Below are 21,228 nucleotides of genomic sequence, written 5' to 3'. Positions count from 1 at the left end.
TTGATTACCTTTAATTTTGGAATCCATTGTCATAAGTCATACATAAAGCATGTACTCTTAATTGAGCTTATATCTGTAGCTGTTGGCATACTCAGAAGGCTGAACCTGCCAGGCATAAAGTATACTGTATTAAACATCTCTTAAATGTAACTCTTCTGCCATTGGCAGTCTAAAATAATAATTGTCCACCTGTGACACACAAAGCAGTTATACATTTGACTTCCAATGCTACCAATAAATAAAATTTTCCAGTTATTTTTAAAATAAAGCAGTTTTCCACAAATAAAGCTTCTGATTTCATTTGTTAATTAATAAAAAAGAAAGGCACTTGTTTTTCCATTACAGCAATCCTGCCTTCTTCACATGTACAAGAAACTCTCCAAAAGACTCAATTCCATGAGGACTTACAGTTCATAACCTCCCATATGTTCATTAATAATACCTCAACCAACTGGATTTATACACTTTCATTAAACATACTCTACCCCCACTTTCATAATTCTTCCATCATTGTCCCATTCAGATTTAATTCATTGTCTTCATATGAATATTCTTCACTCCACCAGAGAATCTTCTTACCTTCACTCTGATAAATTACTGGTAGAAAAACAGGCATTACATGGCATCACTGTAAACTGCTTTCTTTACACTACTGTACATTATGAAATTACCACTAATTTGTAATGAATTTTTTCTCAGACGACTGCTTGGTGAGGGACTGGTTTGTAGAGTTAGATGTTACAGACTGCGTTGTCATGGATTTTGTTGTTTTTGCCTGTTTGAAAGTAGTGTGGATGGTTTTCTTCCTTTTGACATGAAGGATCTCCATGGCATCTGGATTGACTGAAGACTGCTGGACTTGGTCTGTAGTCTCCACCTGCTCTGAGGAGCTGTGATGCTGATTCTCCAACTGTAGCTGACGCTGGAGCATCTGAAGAAGAGAAGAGTTAAGCAGACACTGGATGCAAGTCTAATCTCATTTTTAAATAATTTGTTCATTTTTTTCAGTTTTCTCTCTCTCCGGTACAGTATCTCACTTTCATATTTGTTGCAATTGTAGATTCTAAGAAGTTGTCTCACCATCAATTCTTGATACTTGGAGATGGCTTGCTCACTGTCCAGCCCTTCAGCCAGGCCAAGCTCGGCAGCTCTCCTGGCCATTTCGACCTTATGAGAGCCTGGAGGAGTCCAGCCCACCCCTTTTATCCAGTTCAGGTCAGATTTATAGTTCACCTGTAACCATCCACACAAAATCAGGTCTCATATTCAAATCAGAACAGTTTACAAGAGTCCATTAGCTCTCCAATACACTTGCTATCTAAATCACAGATATTCCAAGCCCAATTGGTGACTGGAACAAACAATACAACAGTTTTATAACAAATAATACAATTAAAAATATGTTTTCTTACAAAAAACATTGATGAAAATACTATTTTGTGATATGTTCTTGATGTCACATGGTTCAACACATATTTCACATCTTTTTCTGTGTATATAAATATCACACAGAACACAAAATGTTCCACTCACATCACTCTGCAGCTTGTAGGCCTGTTTGGCATGTTGGAAGTTCAGCTGCTGTGGGTCACATGTGTAGTTATGGAGATGCTGGCGGTATCTGATGTCACTGGCCTGAGCCTGGCTCTTCCTAGCATGCAGGAACTCTGGTTGGTCTGCATGGATCTTAAACTGAGACCGTGTCTCCTGGAACTGTTTCTTGTACTCATTGTCGCTCTGCAGCTTGCTTACAGCCAGCGAATGTCTCATCTTGGGGTCATCCTCGACACTGAGGAGACCTATTTGCTGGCCCTTCTGTTTTACAAAGGCCTCCTTGTAGTGGAACTAAAGAGTAATAGATAAACTTTGGTTTAATCCAACAACTGTTTGGTCAGAAAATGTAGCTTCTTTACTTTTATATAAGATGATTATATATGATGATAAAATGCTTTAATGTTGTTATGCTCACATCACTAGCAATTTCTCTAGAGGCCTTGGCTGTCTGGAATGGGATCGCATCTAGTCTCAAGTCATAGCCTGCTGACTTCACCTGGTCTCCTGATGCCTTATAAACTTTCTGTAGAGTGAAACATTGGATAGAAAATGATCAAATGACATCATATGAAGTAAATGAATACAGTACCCTTAAAAAAAAAAAGCCTTCCGTCATACATCACTGATCTGTTGTGCATTGATCTTTGCTCTGATGAAGTCAGGGTGATCTGGGGGTAGGGTGTATTTGTGCATGGACTCAGAATTGCCAGACTTGTACAATCTCTGAAATACACAGTTCACAGTAACTGGTTATTATGTTGTGCCAGCATTTTCAACCCAAAAACTCTATATAGCATCTTTATTTTGGCATGTCTGTAGTATTCTATATGCATCATTTAATTTTGTAAGACATTCATTGGAGACTTGCCTCACTACATTGCATGTAACTGTTCTTGGCATGGACAATATCAGGGGAATCAGTCACTTGGGTAAACTTCAGATGGCCCGGAAGCTGACGATATTTCTTCTGCAATTACAAAGTGAAGCTTATATTGTAGAAAACCAAACATTAAATTGCATAAATAGGTGGATGATTTGTTGAATGCTACTGTGTTTTTAGTTCTGACAGTGTGGATTTACATCACTGATTAGCTCTCCAGCTTTTCTTGCAGACTCAATCTGAGGTGCACCGACTGAGTCCCAGGCCACTCCTTTCATGAAGTTTAGATCTGATTTGTATAAATTCTAACAAAAAAAAACACACATTATTCAGTATACTCTGTTTAAATCACAATATACACTACCGTTCAAAAGTTTGGGGTCACTTTGAAATTTCCTTATTTTTGAAAGAAAAGCACTGTTCTTTTCAATGAAGATCACTTTAAACTAATCAGAAATACACTCTATACATTGCTAATGTGGGGAAGGCACGGTGGTGTAGTGGTTAGCGCTGTCACCTCACAGCAAGAAGGTCCAGGTTCGAGCCCCGTGGCCGGCGAAGACCTTTCTGTGCGGATTTTGCATGTTCTCCCCGTGTCCGCGTGGGTTTCCTCCGGGTGCTCCGGTTTCCCCCACAGTCCAAAGACATGCAGGTTAGGTTAACTGGTGACTCTAAATTGACCGTAGGTGTGAATGTGAGTGTGAATGGTTGTCTGTGTCTATGTGTCAGCCCTGTGATGACCTGGCGACTTGTCCAGGGTGTACCCCGCCTTTCGCCCGTAGTCAGCTGGGATAGGCTCCAGCTTGCCTGCGACCCTGTAGAACAGGATAAAGCGGCTAGAGATAATGAGATGAGATGAGACATTGCTAATGTGGTAAATGACTATTCTAGCTGCAAATGTCTGGTTTTTGGTGCAATATCTACAAAGGTGTATAGAGGCCCATTTCCAGCAACTATCACTCCAGTGTTTTAATGGTACAATGTGTTTTCTCATTGCCTCAGAAGGCTAATGGATGATTAGAAAACCCTTGTACAATCATGTTAGCACAGCTGAAAACAGTTTAGCCCTTTAGAGAAGCTATAAAACTGACCTTCCTTTGAGCAGATTGAGTTTCTGGAGCATCACATTTGTGGGGTCGATTAAATGCTCAAAATGGCCAGAAAAAGGTCTTGACTATATTTTCTATTCATTTTACAACTTATGGTGGTAAATAAAAGTGTGACTTTTCATGGAAAACACAAAATTGTCTGGGTGACCCCAAACTTTTGAACGGTAGTGTATGTTGTTCTGTTCTTTGCTTGGTAGACTCAGAAAAACTGTATACTTATACCAAACAATTTTCTCTCTCTAATAAGCTCTTCCCAAATAAACTCTTTTTTTCTCACCTGGCTTTGCAGCTCATAAGCCTTCTTTGCCCACTGCATCTTCATGTCATCAGGCAATACAGTGTAGGAATGGAGGCGTTTCTTGTAGTCCTGGTCACTGGCCAGGGCCTGGGCTTTCTTGGCATGAACCAAGTTGATCAGGTCTAGTCCAAGGTGATATTGCCCACTGGTGGACATGACATCTTTACGGTAGTCCTTGTCACTCTGCAGACGTGCCATCTGCCAGCAGTGTAGGAGGTGAGAGTCATCCATAATGCTTCGTGCTCCAATGTGCTTGCCCTTCTCCAGAACATGATTGTGCTTGTACATGTACTGTGGAATGGAATCGAGTCAGGCTTCCAGATTAGTAATAATAATTTAAAATATATATATATATAAAAAGTAATAATATTTAAGCACAACTGCTATAAAAAATTTGGGTGATCAAATCATGCTGTACTGATATTACACACTACAGAGACCAAATTGCTAGTTATGCCTGTAGCCATTTACAGAATATGTAAAATTAGTATGGATTTTCTTACATCGCTGGCAATGCCTGTGGATGCTTTGGCTGCTTGGAAGGGGATGTCCTGCATTGTCAGTTTATATCCCTGAGCTCTCAGTGTGTGCCAGGACTCTTTGTACTTGGTCTAAAACAAGAATGCAAATGTAGTATTCCATAACTGCATTTGAAAAGACATACTATGACAATACAATGAAATTAAACCAGAAAATATTGTGAGACATATAATATAATATAGTGGAATTGTTTTAGAATATCAGTTTTAAAATTAGGGTTAAGCAAACAAAGGAAATGTTGGCTTAAATGGCTTACATCACTGAAATTAGCAGCGTTAATCTTGGCCTGGGTGATCTCTGGTCGTTCAGCTGTGAGGGTGTAGTTATGTCTGAGGTTTTCGCCTTTCTCTTTGTATAGTCGCTGTTGAATTTGAACATACACACTAATCCTACTTTGTTTCGACTGAGTCTCAGAACAAAAGAAACAGTGAGGATATCAGATGACAAAAACACAATATAACGCACCTCATTGGTGATCTTGTTGCTGAACTTGGCATGAACAATGTCAGGGGAATCTGTAACAGATGTATGCTTAAATGCATATGGCTGTTGTCGATATTTTTTCTGTTGAATTTGAAAAGAGAAATTGCATCATTATAATGTCATTTTCTTCTTCTTATTTTTTTTTTTTAGACATTTCCCATTAGATGCAAACAATAAGACAAATATAACATACCTCACTGATCAGCTCTGTTGCACGTTTGGAGCCTTCAATCTGTAAGGCGCCAGTAGCAATCCAGGCAGCCCCACGCAGGTAATTCATATCAGAGCGGTATACTTTCTATTACACGTAGACAAAGCACAAGTCAGTAACTGTTCAATAATAATAAGTCACTTTACATATAAGTACTACTGTATATGTCTCAGATAATCACTGAGAACCTGGGGCTTTCTAGTGCAGAAACTGTGATGCAATGCCTTATAAGGTGTTCCCTATATGTGCCCTTGGAGTGGAAAAGGATGCTGTTCTAAAGTGCCCGCTATGCTGCCCCTACATGAGTGTCCCAAAGGGTGCACTTTCCAGTCTAGAAAATGGGATGCAGTGCTGTGTAGACTACTCCTACAGGTGAGAAAACATGATGAAGTGCCCAATTAGGCGCTCCTCTAATGAAGAAGTGCCTGTCCAGTGGAAAAAAAAAATGTGATGTAAAGTGTGTTCCTACATGCATGAGAATGTGGGGATCATTCCTAATGGATGGCCCTCCAGTGGAGAAAATGTGATGTGTGAGGAAAAAACACACCGGTCTTGTCGTGCTGCCAAATACTTTGATAAGATTTTGAACTGACCTCTCAAACACCGCTTACATTCAAAACGCATTGTATGGCAGCTAACAAATCTTTTCTGCATTTTTGCAAGGGGCCGATACGTTATGCTAATATCTAGCTAGCATTTTGATGTAATTTCATCTGCACTGTCCCTGTTTTTTTTTTTTCACTGTACCCTTTAGGTTAAGTTAAATTATGTGAGGTTAACTGTATTTGATAGGATAACACAAAGTAAATTGTTGCCAACAATGACTCAATAAAGTAATACTCATTCCCATTGTTGAAAACTTTCATCTGTTCTATCCATTTAGAGGGGCTTAATACAGTCTGAGCTGTAACTCTGACATGATACTTCACTGTATGAGGGAGGTAATGCAGCAAGCTTTCTTTAAAGATTGAGTTTTAGCAATGATGCATTACTACATACTAATGTATGCACACTGCAAATGTTTTAGCTGTATCACGTTTTAGCCTAGATGCCTAGCTAAGGTGATAGCTAACTAAACAGGTATCATGCTTTAGCTGATTCTATGCTAACCAGTGGACTCAAATTCAATATCAAGCAGAAGTGTAAAAATCCTTCTGTAATGGACTCTTTTAATCTGGATTGCTGCATAGCATAATGTTAATAAAGGATGAAAACAGTAGGTGCCCTTTTTAGGGCAGCACTATGGTGTAGTGGTTAGCACTGTCTCCTCACAGCAAGAAGGTTCTGGGTTCGAGCCCAGCGGCTGACGGGGGCTTTTCTGTGTGGAGTTTGCGTGTTCTCCCTGTGTCTGCGTGGGTTTCCTCCAGGTGCTCCGGTTTCCCCCACAGTCCAAAGACATGCAGTTAGGTTAATATGGGGTGGCCTTGGGCTGAAGTGCCCTTGAACAAGGCATCTAACCCCCAACTGCTCCCTGGGCACTGTAGCATAGCTGCCTACTGCTCTGTGCTCGTTGCTTACTTGTGTGTGTGTGTGTGTGTGTGTGTGTGTGTGTGTGTGTGTGTGTGTGTGCGCGCACGTGTGTGTACATGCATGTGTTCACTGCTTCAGACGGGTTAAATGCAGAGGACGAATTTCGCTGTGCTCAAGTGTGCATGTGATAAATATCACGTGATACATTTTTTTTTTTAGTTTTTCACCCCTGCCCTTCAAAACAGCCTGAATCTGGCACTGCAGATAATGTTTGTTAAAGAGTCAGTCATATGCAGTAACTCCATACACAATTTTGTATCTATACAGTGCAAACATATGCTTTTTCAATATTCCATCAATCCATTAAGAACAATTTTTTAAAAAGACATCAGAGGTTACCTCACTCTGCAGCTCATAAGCTCTCTTGGCAGCTTGCACCTTCAGGTCATCAGGCAGAGCAGTGTATTGGTGAAGGGTAAATCTATAGTCTTGGTCACTGGCCAGAGCCTGGGCCTTCTTAGCATGAACCACATCTAACATGTCCATTGGGAAGTGGAACTGAGAGTGTCCCTTAGCAGAGTCTTTCTTATATTTAATCTATAGAGTATTCATGAGTTAAATCAGTAAGTTTTCCAAGCAGATCTTTAAATGATAAGTAATAAATACAAAATGGATGTTTTAATACAATGCATACAGCTGGTATACTCACATCACTCTGTAACTGGGTAGCGTGCACGGAGTGGGCAATATTAATGTCATCCTGCAATCCTTTCAGGCCAATCATCTTACCCTTCAACTTCTCAAACTGCTCTTTGTATTTTTGCTAGAAGAGAAAAAATATAATGCTCAGTGACTTTGCCCTGATAAATAACAACATAATATCTCATCTCATTATCTCTAGCCGCTTTATCCTTCTACAGGGTCGCAGGCAAGCTGGAGCCTATCCCAGCAGGCTATGGGTGGGCGAAAGGCGGGGTACACCCTGGACAAGTCGCCAGGTCATCACAGCACTGACACATAATATAGGCCAAGTTTACATTAGACCGTATCTGTCTCGTTTTCTTCGTGGATGCACTGTCCGTTTACATTAAACCGCCTGGAAATGCCGGGAAACGGGAATCCGCCAGGGTCCACGTATTCAATGCAGATCGTGTCTGGTCCGGTGCTGTGTAAACATTGAGAATACGCGGATACGCTGTGCTGAGCTCTAGCTGGCGTCGTCATTGGACAACGTCACTGTGACATCCACCTTCCTGATTCGCTGGCGTTGGTCATGTGACGCGACTGCTGAAAAACGGCACGGACTTCCGCCTTGTATCACCTTTCATTAAAGAGTATAAAAGTATGAAAATACTGCAAATACTGCCCATTGTGTAGTTATGATTGTCTTTAGGCTTGCCATCCTTCCACTTGCAAGTGGTAAGTGATATGCGCTGGGATCACACACACAGTGGCTCAGTCCCGAATCACAGCTTGTGCACTTCACTCGCGTGCTCTGTGAGCTGCGCAAGGCCGGAGTGCGCACCCTCCAGAGGGCACTTGCTGGTCAGGGCGGAGTGATTTGGAGCGCAGGATGCCTGCGGAGCCGAGCGTATCCGTGTATTGGTGTTCCTGTGTGCACGCAAATCGTGTATTGGTGTTGCTGTGTGCACACTAATCGTTTTAAAAACGTTAATCTGATGATCCGCTTATACGGTCTAATGTAAACATGGGCTGTAGACACAGACAACCATTCACACTCACATTCACACCTACTGTCAATTTAGAGTCACCAATTAACCTAACCTGCATGTCTTTGGACTGTGGGGGAAACCGGAGCACCCGGAGGAAACCCACGCGGACACGGGGAGAACATGCAAACTCCACACAGAAAGGCCCTCGCCGGCCACGGGGCTCGAACCCAGACCTTCTTGCTGTGAGGCGACAGCGCTAACCACTACACCACCGTGCCGCCCAACAACATAATATAATAAAATATAAAGATAGCATCGCTCTTACATCACTAAGTATCTCTCCAGAGGATTTGGCTGCCTGGAAAGGGATAGCATCCAAACGTAATGTGTAGCCTGCATCTCTGAGCTTTGTCCATGATTCTTTGTAGCATGTCTTTAAAAAAAAAAAACCAGGAAGAACACATTAAATAATTAATAACATTAATCAAGGTAAAGAGCAATGGTGGTACTGAAACAGTATGGCACATATTCAAAAAAGCTCACCTCACTGAGGTTCATAGCATTTATCTTGGCCTGCACGTGCTCTGGCAAGTCTCCTGTGATTGTGTAAGTGTGCTTCTCATTCTCTCCCTTCTCTCTGTACAGCCTCTGTATGATCACAAAGTACCCATTTACATCTGCACAGTTAGGAGCTCTGAGAGAAATACTTTGTTAAATACAACCATAATAAGTAAATTCATCATTCAGGTAAATTCATCATTCAGATCTGAGAGTTCAAGTTCCACATAATCACTAAATTGTCATAGATTTACTTAATAAATGTATTATATGTCCAAAATAAATCTGATCCTGATAGTTGTGGAATTTTCTTACATCTAACGCCAGTTTGCTGCTGAGTTTGGCCTGTACCATCTCTGGTGTATCCTCCACACTGGTGAATTTCAGAGCACTCACATTCTGACGATATTTGGTCTGAAACACACAGGCAGCACATTGATGCCCAATTTGTTATATATTGTGAAATAAAATAATATAAAATATTTTTTGTTCAACGGAAATGGTTCATGGATACTGCACAAGGCTTATGTTTCATATTCCTAAGCTGATAATTTTAAACTATATTTAAGACTTTTTTATTGTATATTTGCTAAGTTGATTTTTTTTAAAAATGCAACATTCTGTTGATAAACTGATAATAAGGTTGTTTAGTAAAATAAATCATCACACAGGCTTTCAGATGCTCTAAGTAAATATTAGTTGATCAAATATGCAGATCTCAGACGTGTTTTATTAGTATTTTGCTGGGCGGTATTTCTTTGTTCAAGCCCTGATTGAATGAATAACAGACATTTGTGTAGGTTTTTTTTAAATTGACATAGTCTTAGATTATACATTTACATGTTTTCCTAATTCTAAATGTGATCTATATGAATTACATGAAATTATATGAATTAAATAGAGATGAAGGAAATTACACATTTTAGCTCGGTTCAGCTAGGAGACTTTAAGGGTCTTATAAACGCTAGTAATATTCAGAGTTCAGGCAGTTAATCAGTACCTCACTGATTATATTGCCAGCCTTCTTAGCCTGCAGTACATCAAGAGATCCAGTAGTCTCCCAACCAACACCCTTCATCCAGTTCAGATCTGACCGATACTTTTTCTGAAGGAGAAACCAGTTTGTATATAATCAACTGTCAAAATATTTTTTGACTGATCTGTCAAAATATTTGGTTATTCCTGTAGATCAGGCATACTTAAATATACTGTATATTTGCTATATCTGACTCTTACGTCACTCTGTTGGCCATAAGCTTTCTTGGCCCATTCCACTTTCATGTCACTGGGCAGGCTTGTGTACTTGTGCAGGAAAGTTCTGTAGTTGGTGTCTGTAGCCAGATCTTGGGCCTTTTTGGCCTGACTGATGGTCATCATATCAAGTGATGCACTGTATTTGGTCTTGCTGTCCTCATACTCTTTCTTATAGTTGCGGTCACTGTGGAGTTTAGTGGCCAGTGTCGAGTGGGCCAACTGAGAATCATCAGTCACAGTCTTCACCCCAATCATCTTTCCTTTTGTCATCTCATATTGTTGCTTGTATTTCACCTACAGAACACCAGACAATGGCTGTTAATGAAACAGTCACATACCCATACATTTAAAAAAAAAAAAAATATATATATATATATATATATATATATATATATAAATTACATTGTGTTGCATAAATATTCATATCATTGTGCAACCATTCACTACAAAATGTGGAAAAGTTCAAAGATAGTGAAGATTTATACAACACACTATTCTGAATATTGTAGCTTCACACTGCAGGTAAGGGTTTTTTTTTTTACACTTATTGTACTTTGGTCACTCACATCACTGGCAAGATCCCTCTTAGCCTTGGCAGTAAGGATTGACAGCGCATCCATGCGTAGCTCAAAGCCCTTGTCCCGCTGGGCCTCCCAACTACTCTTATAAACTTTCTGAAGAAAACAAAGAGAAAACGGCCTTGATTTATCACCTTAGTCTTTAATTATTTACAGCGACATTTGTGAATGAACGCGTACATCACTGAGAAGCTCTGCATTCGCTTTGGCCTGCCTGTAAAGAGGTTCATCCTTGCTCGCAGTGTACTTATGGATGATCTGCTCTGTGCCTGCCTTGTATGCCAGCTGAGAAGAGATCAGTCAAAAAATATGAGACTCACTCTGCCAGTTGCTTAATTTAGAACGTTAATAAGAAATCAGACAAAAGTTTAGAAAATGATCTAACGTCACTCTGTAGTTCCTGGCTCTTCTTGGCATGCTTGATGGATAGAGTGTCAGCTGCTTGTGTGAACTTCACACTGTCTACTTTTTGGCGGTATTTTTGCTGCAAAATAGAGTTGTGGAGTAAATACTCAATGAAGTACAAATGTTCAGATCTTAAAACACATTCTCTTCCACACACAGTTGACTTACATCACTCGCAAGCTCTACAGCTTTCTTGGCCTGTGCAACATCCAGGCAGCCATCAGTCTCCCAGCCCACTCCCTTCATCCAGACCAGATCAGAGCGGTACTGGTTCTGTTAGGATCAAACCATATAGCAGGCTCAAAAGGTGCAATAAGAACAAACAAACAAAAAAGAAGTTCTTGTAATCCAGTGTTTACTTCCACTTTATTCTTACATCACTCTGCAGGTTGTAGGCTTTCTTAGCCTGTTGCACTTTGATGTCATCAGGCATGATGGTGTAGTCATGAAGCTTCTTCCTATAGTCCAGATCACTGGCCAGTGCCTGGGCCTTCTTTGCATGGTTTAGAGTCACCATGTCCATAGGCAGATTACACTTGGTCTGTGTCTCCTTTGAGTCTTTCTTATAGGCAATCTAAGGTCATTTGGAAATGTAACATGTATTTCTTTTCACAGTAAATGCTCATATATAGTGTTTTAATACCATGTGTTGGCAGAAAGATCTTTACCTCATTGTTCAACTTGGCCACTTGAAGACAGTGGAGAGTCTTTGAATCACTTACGTTCATGCCAACTGCTTTGTCCTTGTTCTTTGTGAATGTCTCTTTATATTTAATCTGCAAGATATGCTCACAGTTACTTTATTGGCGTCACATGATGCAATTATTTTGCTATTATATTGTTATAGTCAAACACCAAATTAAAATATGGAATTAACAAATGAATGCATACATCACTGGCCAGATCTCTTGAAGCTTTAGCAGCTTTGAAGGTCAGTGTATCCACACCAATGTCACATGCTTTCGACTTACTCTTCTCCCACTCCTCTTTATACTTGATCTATGACCAAGACGAGTGTCAATAATAAAAAATACACAAGTCTCTAAAACTGGAAGACAAAATAAGTTTGACTATATTTTGTACTATATACTCACATCACTAATGAGCTCTGCATTGGCTTTGGCTGTCTTAAGCTGTGGTGTATCTTGAGCTAAGGTGTACTGGGTCTTAGTTTTCTCATAGTTGGCCTTGTAGTTCAGCTGCAAAATACATTACAGTATGTTTAAATCACTACTGTACTTTAGAATCTAAAGTTTAGATTATATACTAGGCAAAAGTTTGGACATACTGAATAATGAACATTACCAAATAACAGATACAGAATTAGGAATTAGACCAAGAAAAGTGTGAATCAAAGCAATTTTATATTTTTAATTCTTAACATCTTCTCAGCCAGCTTTCCAATTTGGCCAAAAACTTCTTGTCTGCGTCTCCTATGTTTTAAATTCAGTACTACTTGTTGGAGGGACTTTTTACATTTGTCTTAGATAAACATTTTAACCACAATAATAAAACAATATCATATAGTATATTCAGTGTAGTTCAATCTATTATACAGGGGGCTGCAAAAGTAGGTATACAGTAATGTAAAACAAAACGTTGGCACAAAACATTAGTATTAAATGAAACCTAGCACCACTATTATAATACTGGTAATACTGGAAATAATCCTTACTGTATACCTACTTTTGCAGCCCCCTTTATATTAACACAACAAACAATACATTTCACTGCTAGAGATCAATACTTACATCACTAAGTTGCTGTGCGTTGATTCGAGCTTGAACAATGTCAGGAGTATTTGTCACCTGACTATATTTCAGCTTGTCTATGTGCTGTCTGTAATTTTTCTGTGCAGGAAAAATGCATATCTTTTAATATCGTTTGCTTCACAAGGTAATTGTTTTGCAACAAACTAATGCATTTATTGACATGAAATTATTTTAAAGATTTTTTTGTGTACTTGTACAACCCCGATTCCAAAAAAGTTGGGACAAAGTACAAATTGTAAATAAAAACGGAATGCAATGATGTGGAAGTTTCAAAATTCCATATTTTATTCAGAATAGAACATAGATGACATATTAAATGTTTAAACTGAGAAAAAGTATCACTTAAAGAGAAAAATTAGGTGATTTTAAATTTCATGACAACACCACATCTCAAAAAAGTTGGGACAAGGCCATGTTTACCACTGTGAGACATCCCCTTTTCTCTTTACAACAGTCTGTAAACGTCTGGGGACTGAGGAGACAAGTTGCTCAAGTTTAGGGATAGGAATGTTAACCCATTCTTGTCTAATGTAGGATTCTAGTTGCTCAACTATCTTAGATCTTTTTTGTCGTATCTTCCGTTTTATGATGCATCAAATGTTTTCTATGGGTGAAAGATCTGGACTGCAGGCTGGCCAGTTCAGTACCCAGACCCTTCTTCTACGCAGCCATGATGCTGTAATTGATGCAGTATGTGGTTTGGCATCGTCATGTTGGAAAATGCAAGGTCTTCCCTGAAAGAGATGTCATCTGGATGGGAGCATATGTTGCTCTAGAACCTGGATATACCTTTCAGCATTGATGGTGTCTTTCCAGATGTGTAAGCTGCCCATGCCACACGCACTAATGCAACCCCATACCATCAGAGATGCAGGCTTCTGAACTGAGCGCTGATAACAACTTGGGTCGTCCTTCTCCTCTTTAGTCCGAATGACACGGTGTCCCTGATTTCCATAAAGAACTTCAAATTTTGATTCGTCTGACCACAGAACAGTTTTCCACTTTGCCACAGTCCATTTTAAATGAGCCTTGGCCCAGAGAAGATGTCTGCGCTTCTGGATCATGTTTAGATACGGCTTCTTCTTTGAACTATAGAGTTTTAGCTGGCAACGGCGGATGGCACGGTGAATTGTGTTCACAGATAATGTTCTCTGGAAATATTCCTGAGCCCATTTTGTGATTTCCAATATAGAAGTGTGCCTGTATGTGATGCAGTGCCGTCTAAGGGCCCGAAGATCACGGGCACCCAGTATGGTTTTCCGGCCTTGACCCTTAAGCACAGAGATTCTTCCAGATTCTCTGAATCTTTTGATGATGATATGCACTGTAGATGATGATATGTTCAAACTCTTTGCAATTTTACACTGTCAAACTCCTTTCTGATATTGCTCCACTATTTGTCGGCGCAGAATTAGGGGGATTGGTGATCCTCTTCCCATCTTTACTTCTGAGAGCCGCTGCCACTCCAAGATGCTCTTTTTATACCCAGTCATGTTAATGACCTATTGCCAATTGACTTAATGAGTTGCAATTTGGTCCTCCAGCTGTTCCTTTTTTGTACCTTTAACTTTTCCAGCCTCTTATTGCCCCTGTCCCAACTTTTTTGAGATGTGTTGCTGTCATGAAATTTCAAATGAGCCAATATTTGGCATGAAATTTCAAAATGTCTCACTTTCGACATTTGATATGTTGTCTATGTTCTATTGTGAATACAATATCAGTTTTTGAGATTTGTAAATTATTGCATTCCATTTTTATTTACAATTTGTACTTTGTCCCAACTTTTTTGGAATCGGGGTTGTAAATGCAACTTTCAAAATTTTGCATATTAGTTACATCTTTGAGAGGCTCCAGTTTCTTCTGGGTCTGATAAGACGGGGTGATTTCAGCAGGGTAGTTGTATTCACCCTGCTCCTGTTCATACTCTGACTTATAAGCAATCTGAAAAAAATAAAATAATAATAATAATAATAACTGGGTGCACATTTAACTCTTCTGTGCAATCATAATTTTTGGCATCATCTGCTGTGTTCATAGTGTTACATTCCTCATCATTTAACTACTCCAGTTAGTTTCACTATACACACTAAACAATTCATAGTCATTAACAAATAATTAATAGTAGTTACTATTATATCTCAAGATGAATAACTGAATAAGAATCCAACAATTTAAAGAGTTAAATGACATTCAGCTATAATTCCTCATGATCAAGACGCTATATTTACAGTACAGTAACAGCAATGAAGTCTTACATCACTGGCCAGCTTTCTGACTTTCATGGCATGCAGAGTTTTCTTGTCAAGCCCAGTTCCTTCATAGTGACCCTTCATGTGATTGGCATACTTCTCCTTATATTTATTCTGCAAATATAATATGATAGAAATGTGTATTTTACAATATCTGCAGTATTTTATTGACTAAGTATGTAGTTGGAAATATAAATGTATGTAGATATATATTTTTTATATTATTGTGGATTTATTTTCCCGATGTCACAGTCACCATATGATTCTGTTTCTTATTATGATTATCAGACAGGAAGCAGCGTGAATTCTGCACAGTAATAGCTCATTTAAATACAGAAAATGCTCTCACTCTTTGGGCAGTCACATAAACATCATACTCACATCACTGGTATACTGGGCAATCTTGGACACATTTTTAAACTGTGGTGTCTCACAGTAGTTGATGCTGTGTCCTTTTGTGTTCTCAAGATCTTTCTTGTATTCAACCTGAATTTTAAAAAAATGTGAAAGTGGTAATAATGTATAGTATAGACAACTATGACCCAATACAATGGCACTCTATTTTAAACCTTCAGTGACCTTCACATTCTTTGAACAAAAGCATCTTTGCTCTTTGACCTCTGAACATAAATAAGGTTGAGATGATGATATGGTGTCATCAGGTATTAAAAACAAGGCATTTCGGCACGTCTCGGTGACATGATGTCACATGTGCCTCCATGCTTTATGTGAGGAGCTGAACTCAGCAGGAGAGCCATGAAAGATGAACACAATGCAGGCTTGGTGCCTTTGTGTCTGACTGAGCTCATGACAGATGCCTTTTTTTTTTTTAATTGTCTGTCCTCCATAGCATGACAGTTTGCTTTGCCATATATATCTGCATGGAAACCACAGTCCATCCTGATAGCTCATGGTTTTGATGACGCATGTTAGATGATGTTTCAAGAATGTTAAGTGTGCACTAGAATAGTTATGTTTTGCCTGTTAAAATACTACTCCTAACTTTAGCCTAAATAAGCATAGGCCGCAAATATGAGTCATGTATGAAGAAACATTTTTTATAAGAAGCATATTAAAAACATGAATTCACCTCACTGACGAGCTTGTTGATCTTGCAGGCATTCTTCAGAGCCAGGTTGTCATCGGGGGTCAGGCAATGGTACGCAGAGGCAGAGCCCTTCATCTTGTTCAAGTCCTTCTTATATTTCAGCTGCAGGTAAAAATGAGGAGAGAATATAATGCTTGTGCTACTCAAAAACAACAATATCCATGTCAGGTTGCATTCTCCTGGTGTGAGATAACGTGTCCACACAAACTCAGGCACTGGAACTATATTGGTCTGCTAGGAGCTTTTGGAGTGACATCATTCAATTCCAGGATAAGAGTCATGACAGTAAGATTGATTCCCTAACTAAAATGAAAGTTTCACCCAGAAATTACACATCACTAACGAACTGATGAGATGAGATGGTAGATAACAAAGTGTCTATCATAAAATGTCACTATATTCATTTACAGTAATAAGAGATTGTCAAAAACTCACATCACTGGCCATGTCATTGGCTTTCTTGGCCATCTGGTATCCAGGAGTGATCATAGCAGGAAAGCTTCCTTTGCCTCTCTGCTGCTCGTATTCCTCAGTGTAGGCATGCTGAGATACAATAGTGACAACCACAAAAGTAAATGTACAGTCTCACAGTCATAAGTCTTGATGACTGGTGAACACAACCCAGTTGCCTATGTATGAGGATTAGCCATACAATATGGCACGAATGACTGAAAAACATCACAAGCATATACACTGGTGATAAATACTAAATATGTCTATGCAGTAAATAATGGCACATACAGTATGTTTAATTCCATGGGTTTAATATTAAATATTCATAAACAAGTAAGCAAATGTTCAGATAAAACCAATAAATCATTTAATAGAATGATTCTGCTGTTACATTCTGCCCTGCCGCATCTCCTTTTGTAAAATCCTGAATTTTAACTGTTTAAAAAGATCAAATGATTAGCAGACAGGAAATTGCGTGTTTGCTTGGCGTAAGTACTGATGTGCAGTGTGCCATTTAAGTCATGTGACCGAATTAACAGTAACTTAAATGTAAAAGGCGTGTTACCTGGCTGAACTTTTCTGCATTCCCTTTAGCCAAAGTCAACTCAGCTGCTCCAGCGTCAGTGCTAGCTTTACCCTTTATCTCTTGTTCATACTTCTGCTGGTACTTTACCTGCACAACATAGGCAATCAGCTGCTTATGTGTCAAACTCTTAGTGTGAAATGCATGCAAGTTACATGTGAGCACTTACTTTGCTAGCCATTTCATTTGCTTTCTTAGCCACTTGGTAACCAGGAGTAAAGTGGGCAGGGAAGCTTCCTTTCCCTCGCTGCTGTTCATATTCCTCCATGTAGACAACCTGGGTTTTTTTTTGTGAATAACTGATTACATTTCTAGTCATTGATTAGTCTCGTAAATTTTTGAAAAATACTAATAATGTCTGAGGGTGTTGATGCTTACATCACTAGCGATCTTTCCTTGACTTTTAGCTAGAACCACCTCAGGTGTATCTATCACAGTGGTGTATTTGGAAACCCTCTCCTCATGTCCCTTCTTATACTCGACCTGAAAATAAATTGAACACATGCAAAATGCTGCTCAAAAAGTATGTAACTAACCGTATATAGTGTGATTATTTCAAAGTCAATGAATCACAACATGTGGACTTGGTCCACAGGAATCTTTTACTCACATTGCTTGCAAGAGTGTTGGCTTTCTTGGCCACTTCGTAACCTGGAGTGAGCATGGCTGGGAAGCTGCCTTTTCCTCTGGCTTGCTCATATCCCTCTGTGTATTTCACCTGTCAGTTAAGATCCAGGGATATGAAGGATGCTTTAAAACCATACTACTTATATTTAGGTAATGACACTGAGGGCATTTAGTGAATGTATTTGGAATGCATTTCCCTACAAACCTTTAAATGATGCATCTCTACTACTACTACCAAAGCTTTATGCTTTTGAGAAAGCAAAGATGAACTTTCAACATATTTCCATCTGTACCTGTGCATGCAGGGGTAAATGCTATGATATCTGAGCACAAAGTGCATTAGGAGTTTCACTATGCAAAGTGCTCATACATCGCTTGCCAGTGAGGTTCCAGTCTTAGCATGCAGCATCCCAGGTGTGTCATCTACAGAGGTGAACTGTGTCATTCGCTCCTCATGGCCACGCTTGTACTCCACCTAAGGCCAGACAGACTTATAGAAGTATGCTTTCATGTTCCATGATTACAACCACCACACAATTATCCTTATTTATATAGACGTCTGAGATTACTTACATCACTGATGATTTTTTGTGCCTGAGTCATGCGAACTACTTCCTGGCTGCTTACACTCCCTGAGTACCATATCTGCTGCTCTGAAAATTCAGATTCATAGCCCTAGAGGAAAGTTTAACACAGGCATAGGTCTTCATTTCACTGATCCTGGATTTAGTGATTTAACAGCTGATTTCACAAGGTTTGTTCCTTCTGTAAAGTGGCCTTGGCTTTAAATAAGGTACTATATAAATGAAACATCCATCCATCCATCCATCCATCCATCCATCCATCCATCCATCCATCCATCCATCCATCCATCCATCCATCCATCCATCCATCCATCCATCCATCCATCTATTTTTAAATCTGATCACCTACCTGGCTGGTCATTTGGCTGGCCTTGCGAGCCTGCTCTATCTCTTTAGACATGTCATAGTGGAAAGTGGACATGAAACGTTCACCATCTTCTCTATATTTAATCTGCAAACCAACATAGTGTTTTAGCATAACTGAACCTGTACTCATCACAGTTTAAGCAGCATAAAATATAATTTGTACAAAATATGATAAGGCAAGGAATATAACCAAGATGTCACTAATCAAATACCAACATTTTCCAATAAATCATTCTACATATTTCCAAAAACACAATGTTCAGTCATGAGACACACAGTGATACAACCCTCTTGTTCAAAGCATGTGGCCAGTGATTAGTTTTATATCAGGGTGCTTTTTATTACTGGAAAATGTTTTGGTGATAATTCCAGGAAGAATATTTAATAGACTGTACACTATAACTCTGCAGAGTCTAGAGAGAGTACACACTTATGCACACTAACAGACATGAGCAGGTGGGTATCCCAGGATTAGAGAGAGAGAGAGAGAGGAGAGAGAGAGAACAGAAAAAGAAGAGGGCTGCTTTCGTGATGCATAAATTTAAGCACCAAGTATATAATGTGGATCTGAGTCGGGTGTCGAGTCACAGTCACACCACCAAAATAGCTCAGAGCAGGAACTCAGTCCCCATTCCAAACCTGTAGAGTCACTACAGCCTCTGAACTTTCCTTAAAACAGCTTTACAACATTCATAAAAAGCCCTATTATGACTTTTATTAGTCAACCAGTAGCTTGCCATTTCATTACTAACATGTACAGTATTTAACTGTTCTTGATGTTATTAATACAGGGTTAGTCAAAATTATGTTAACACTAATGGATTATTTTTTTTTCTCCTGAATGTGTGGTGCGCCGTGACTGTGAAATGTGTGTTCAGGCTTTAAATGGTACTGTTGCTCGAATAGGTTGAGACCATCCTGTAAATCATCTTGCACATATGATGCATGTTTTGTGAATAAATGGTTTCTACCATTTAAGTGTTAATATAATTTTGACTAACCCTGTAGTTTCCTTTAGAACTCATCAATAATTAAAAACAACACACTGAAGATGTCAGGTTATTATCTTCAGATGAGTATTGCTGGCTACGTAAGCAATAATCATAGCTGTGGCATCTTAGACATAATTGTAAGCTTACCTCACTGACAGCCTGTGCCTGTTTCTTGGCATTAATGTTGACAGGGGTTTCATAGACACTAGTGAACGTGTTGTTCTTTGGATTATGTCTGTAAATTGCACACAGACCGTCAGCAAAATTGATAGTGCATAGTCGTGAAGTTTTGTGTGAGTATCCTTAAGTCAAAAATGTGTATTTTATATGAAATATACAAACAAAAATCATCATATACTCACACTTGACAATATGGTCTCTTTTGATGGCTTATATAATTATTGGCAGTGAGAACCATCTTACAGACCTCGCAGTGAAAGCATGCTTTGTGCCAGTTCTGTTTATATGAGAGACAGATAGAAAGACAGACTGTCATTATGTATTACAAAATCCAAATCTACTATAATCAATTTCTTTTTCCAAGATCTGTCTAAAAGTATTTGCAAATATATAATGTTTGCTATTTTATCTTAAATAATAATGTGATTAATGTTCTCACATCGGCATCTACTATGGAAGTCGCTCACTGCTTTGGTTTTATTAGATTAGTATTATTATACAATAATCCATCTGAATATTTAAACAATGTAAAAAGACCGAATGCCACCAATCAAATGTGTACTCACATATCACAAATATCGAGACTTACCTGACCAATGAGATTAACCTTTTCAGCTGGATACACCACAAATCCACACCTGGCACAGTTTTGAATATTCATCTTTTTCCTGTTAATGTACTTACTACAAAAAAATATATATACTGTACATACAATTCTGTATACAGTAAATACAGTTCTCCAAAATCAGTTGTCTTGGGCAGACCTCAGAGGGAAATGCAAAGCATTCCAGACAGTCCCTTGTTCCCACTTGTGTCTCACTCGCAGACCTGTGTTAAACTTAGATCTGCTACAGGCCAGCTGTGTCTATTACATAGACTGGATGCAAGGTTCCACCCTTCTTTTGACACCGCCGCTCATACAACTGGCTGTCAAGCTGTCTGTTAGTGGAGAGGGGGGAAGAGATGCTACTGTGTTTATGTAACCGAACACTAAGTTTGCTGTTGTACATTTCGGGAGCTTAGTCACAGTGGCCTCCACATCTTTCAGTTGTGCTCAAAAATAGGTGAATGAAGTCACGCTGAGCTTGCTCCTTGCGCGTGTAATAGGCGCATTACAAATGTGCTTACTTTTATCACGCTTAGTCATTGTTGTCAGTTCTTGAACCTGCTTTCATTCAGTGAACAGTGTAGGTTCCAGATGTGCTTTTCAAAGATTTTAAACTATTTTTAATAAATAACTTTACACTAGATGATAATCAACCACTATCAAAGTTTTTGTCACTGTTAGAGTTGTTGTTATA

General features: G+C 39.1%; 1 protein-coding gene across 1 annotated transcript; it reads right to left on the bottom strand.

The window, feature by feature from the left end:
- Positions 1-9: 9 nt before the first annotated feature.
- On the bottom strand, positions 10-20,745 carry nrap (nebulin-related anchoring protein). Its single transcript, XM_060939940.1, has 44 exons — positions 20,692-20,745; positions 20,517-20,610; positions 20,110-20,204; positions 19,895-19,982; positions 18,739-18,840; positions 18,379-18,480; positions 18,176-18,280; positions 17,789-17,896; positions 17,557-17,661; positions 17,348-17,455; positions 17,161-17,268; positions 16,578-16,685; positions 16,125-16,244; positions 15,416-15,520; positions 15,041-15,148; positions 14,622-14,726; positions 12,765-12,863; positions 12,108-12,212; positions 11,905-12,012; positions 11,682-11,789; positions 11,390-11,587; positions 11,182-11,286; positions 10,994-11,092; positions 10,789-10,893; positions 10,597-10,704; positions 10,013-10,324; positions 9,777-9,881; positions 9,092-9,190; positions 8,762-8,866; positions 8,544-8,651; positions 7,255-7,368; positions 6,945-7,142; positions 5,058-5,162; positions 4,847-4,945; positions 4,638-4,742; positions 4,345-4,452; positions 3,821-4,132; positions 2,635-2,739; positions 2,423-2,521; positions 2,173-2,277; positions 1,970-2,077; positions 1,534-1,845; positions 1,081-1,233; positions 10-931 (listed from the first exon to the last, which is right to left on the bottom strand). The coding sequence occupies exons 2-44, from the start codon at positions 20,586-20,588 to the stop codon at positions 674-676; spliced, it is 5,484 nt and encodes a 1,827-aa protein (XP_060795923.1). The 5' UTR covers positions 20,589-20,610; positions 20,692-20,745; the 3' UTR covers positions 10-673.
- Between the last annotated feature and the right edge of the window lie 483 nt (positions 20,746-21,228).

The sequence above is a fragment of the Neoarius graeffei genome, chromosome 14 (genome assembly GCF_027579695.1).
Source record: "Neoarius graeffei isolate fNeoGra1 chromosome 14, fNeoGra1.pri, whole genome shotgun sequence".
Classification (NCBI taxonomy): domain Eukaryota; kingdom Metazoa; phylum Chordata; class Actinopteri; order Siluriformes; family Ariidae; genus Neoarius; species Neoarius graeffei.
The sequence above is the reverse complement of the archived record's forward strand: the minus strand, read 5'-3'. Positions and strand labels throughout refer to the sequence as shown.

Excerpts from the sequence above, each read along its gene's own strand:
- nrap (XM_060939940.1), bottom strand. The coding sequence starts at position 20,588 with ATGAATATTCAAAACTGTGCCAGGTGTGGATTTGTGGTGTATCCAGCT. Across the intron at positions 10,894-10,993 it reads GCCAGGAACTACAGAGTGAC|CTGGCATACAAGGCAGGCAC; the intron begins GTTAGATCATTT and ends ATCTCTTCTCAG. Across the intron at positions 8,867-9,091 it reads GCAGCAAACTGGCGTTAGAT|AGGCTGTACAGAGAGAAGGG; the intron begins GTAAGAAAATTC and ends GTGATCATACAG.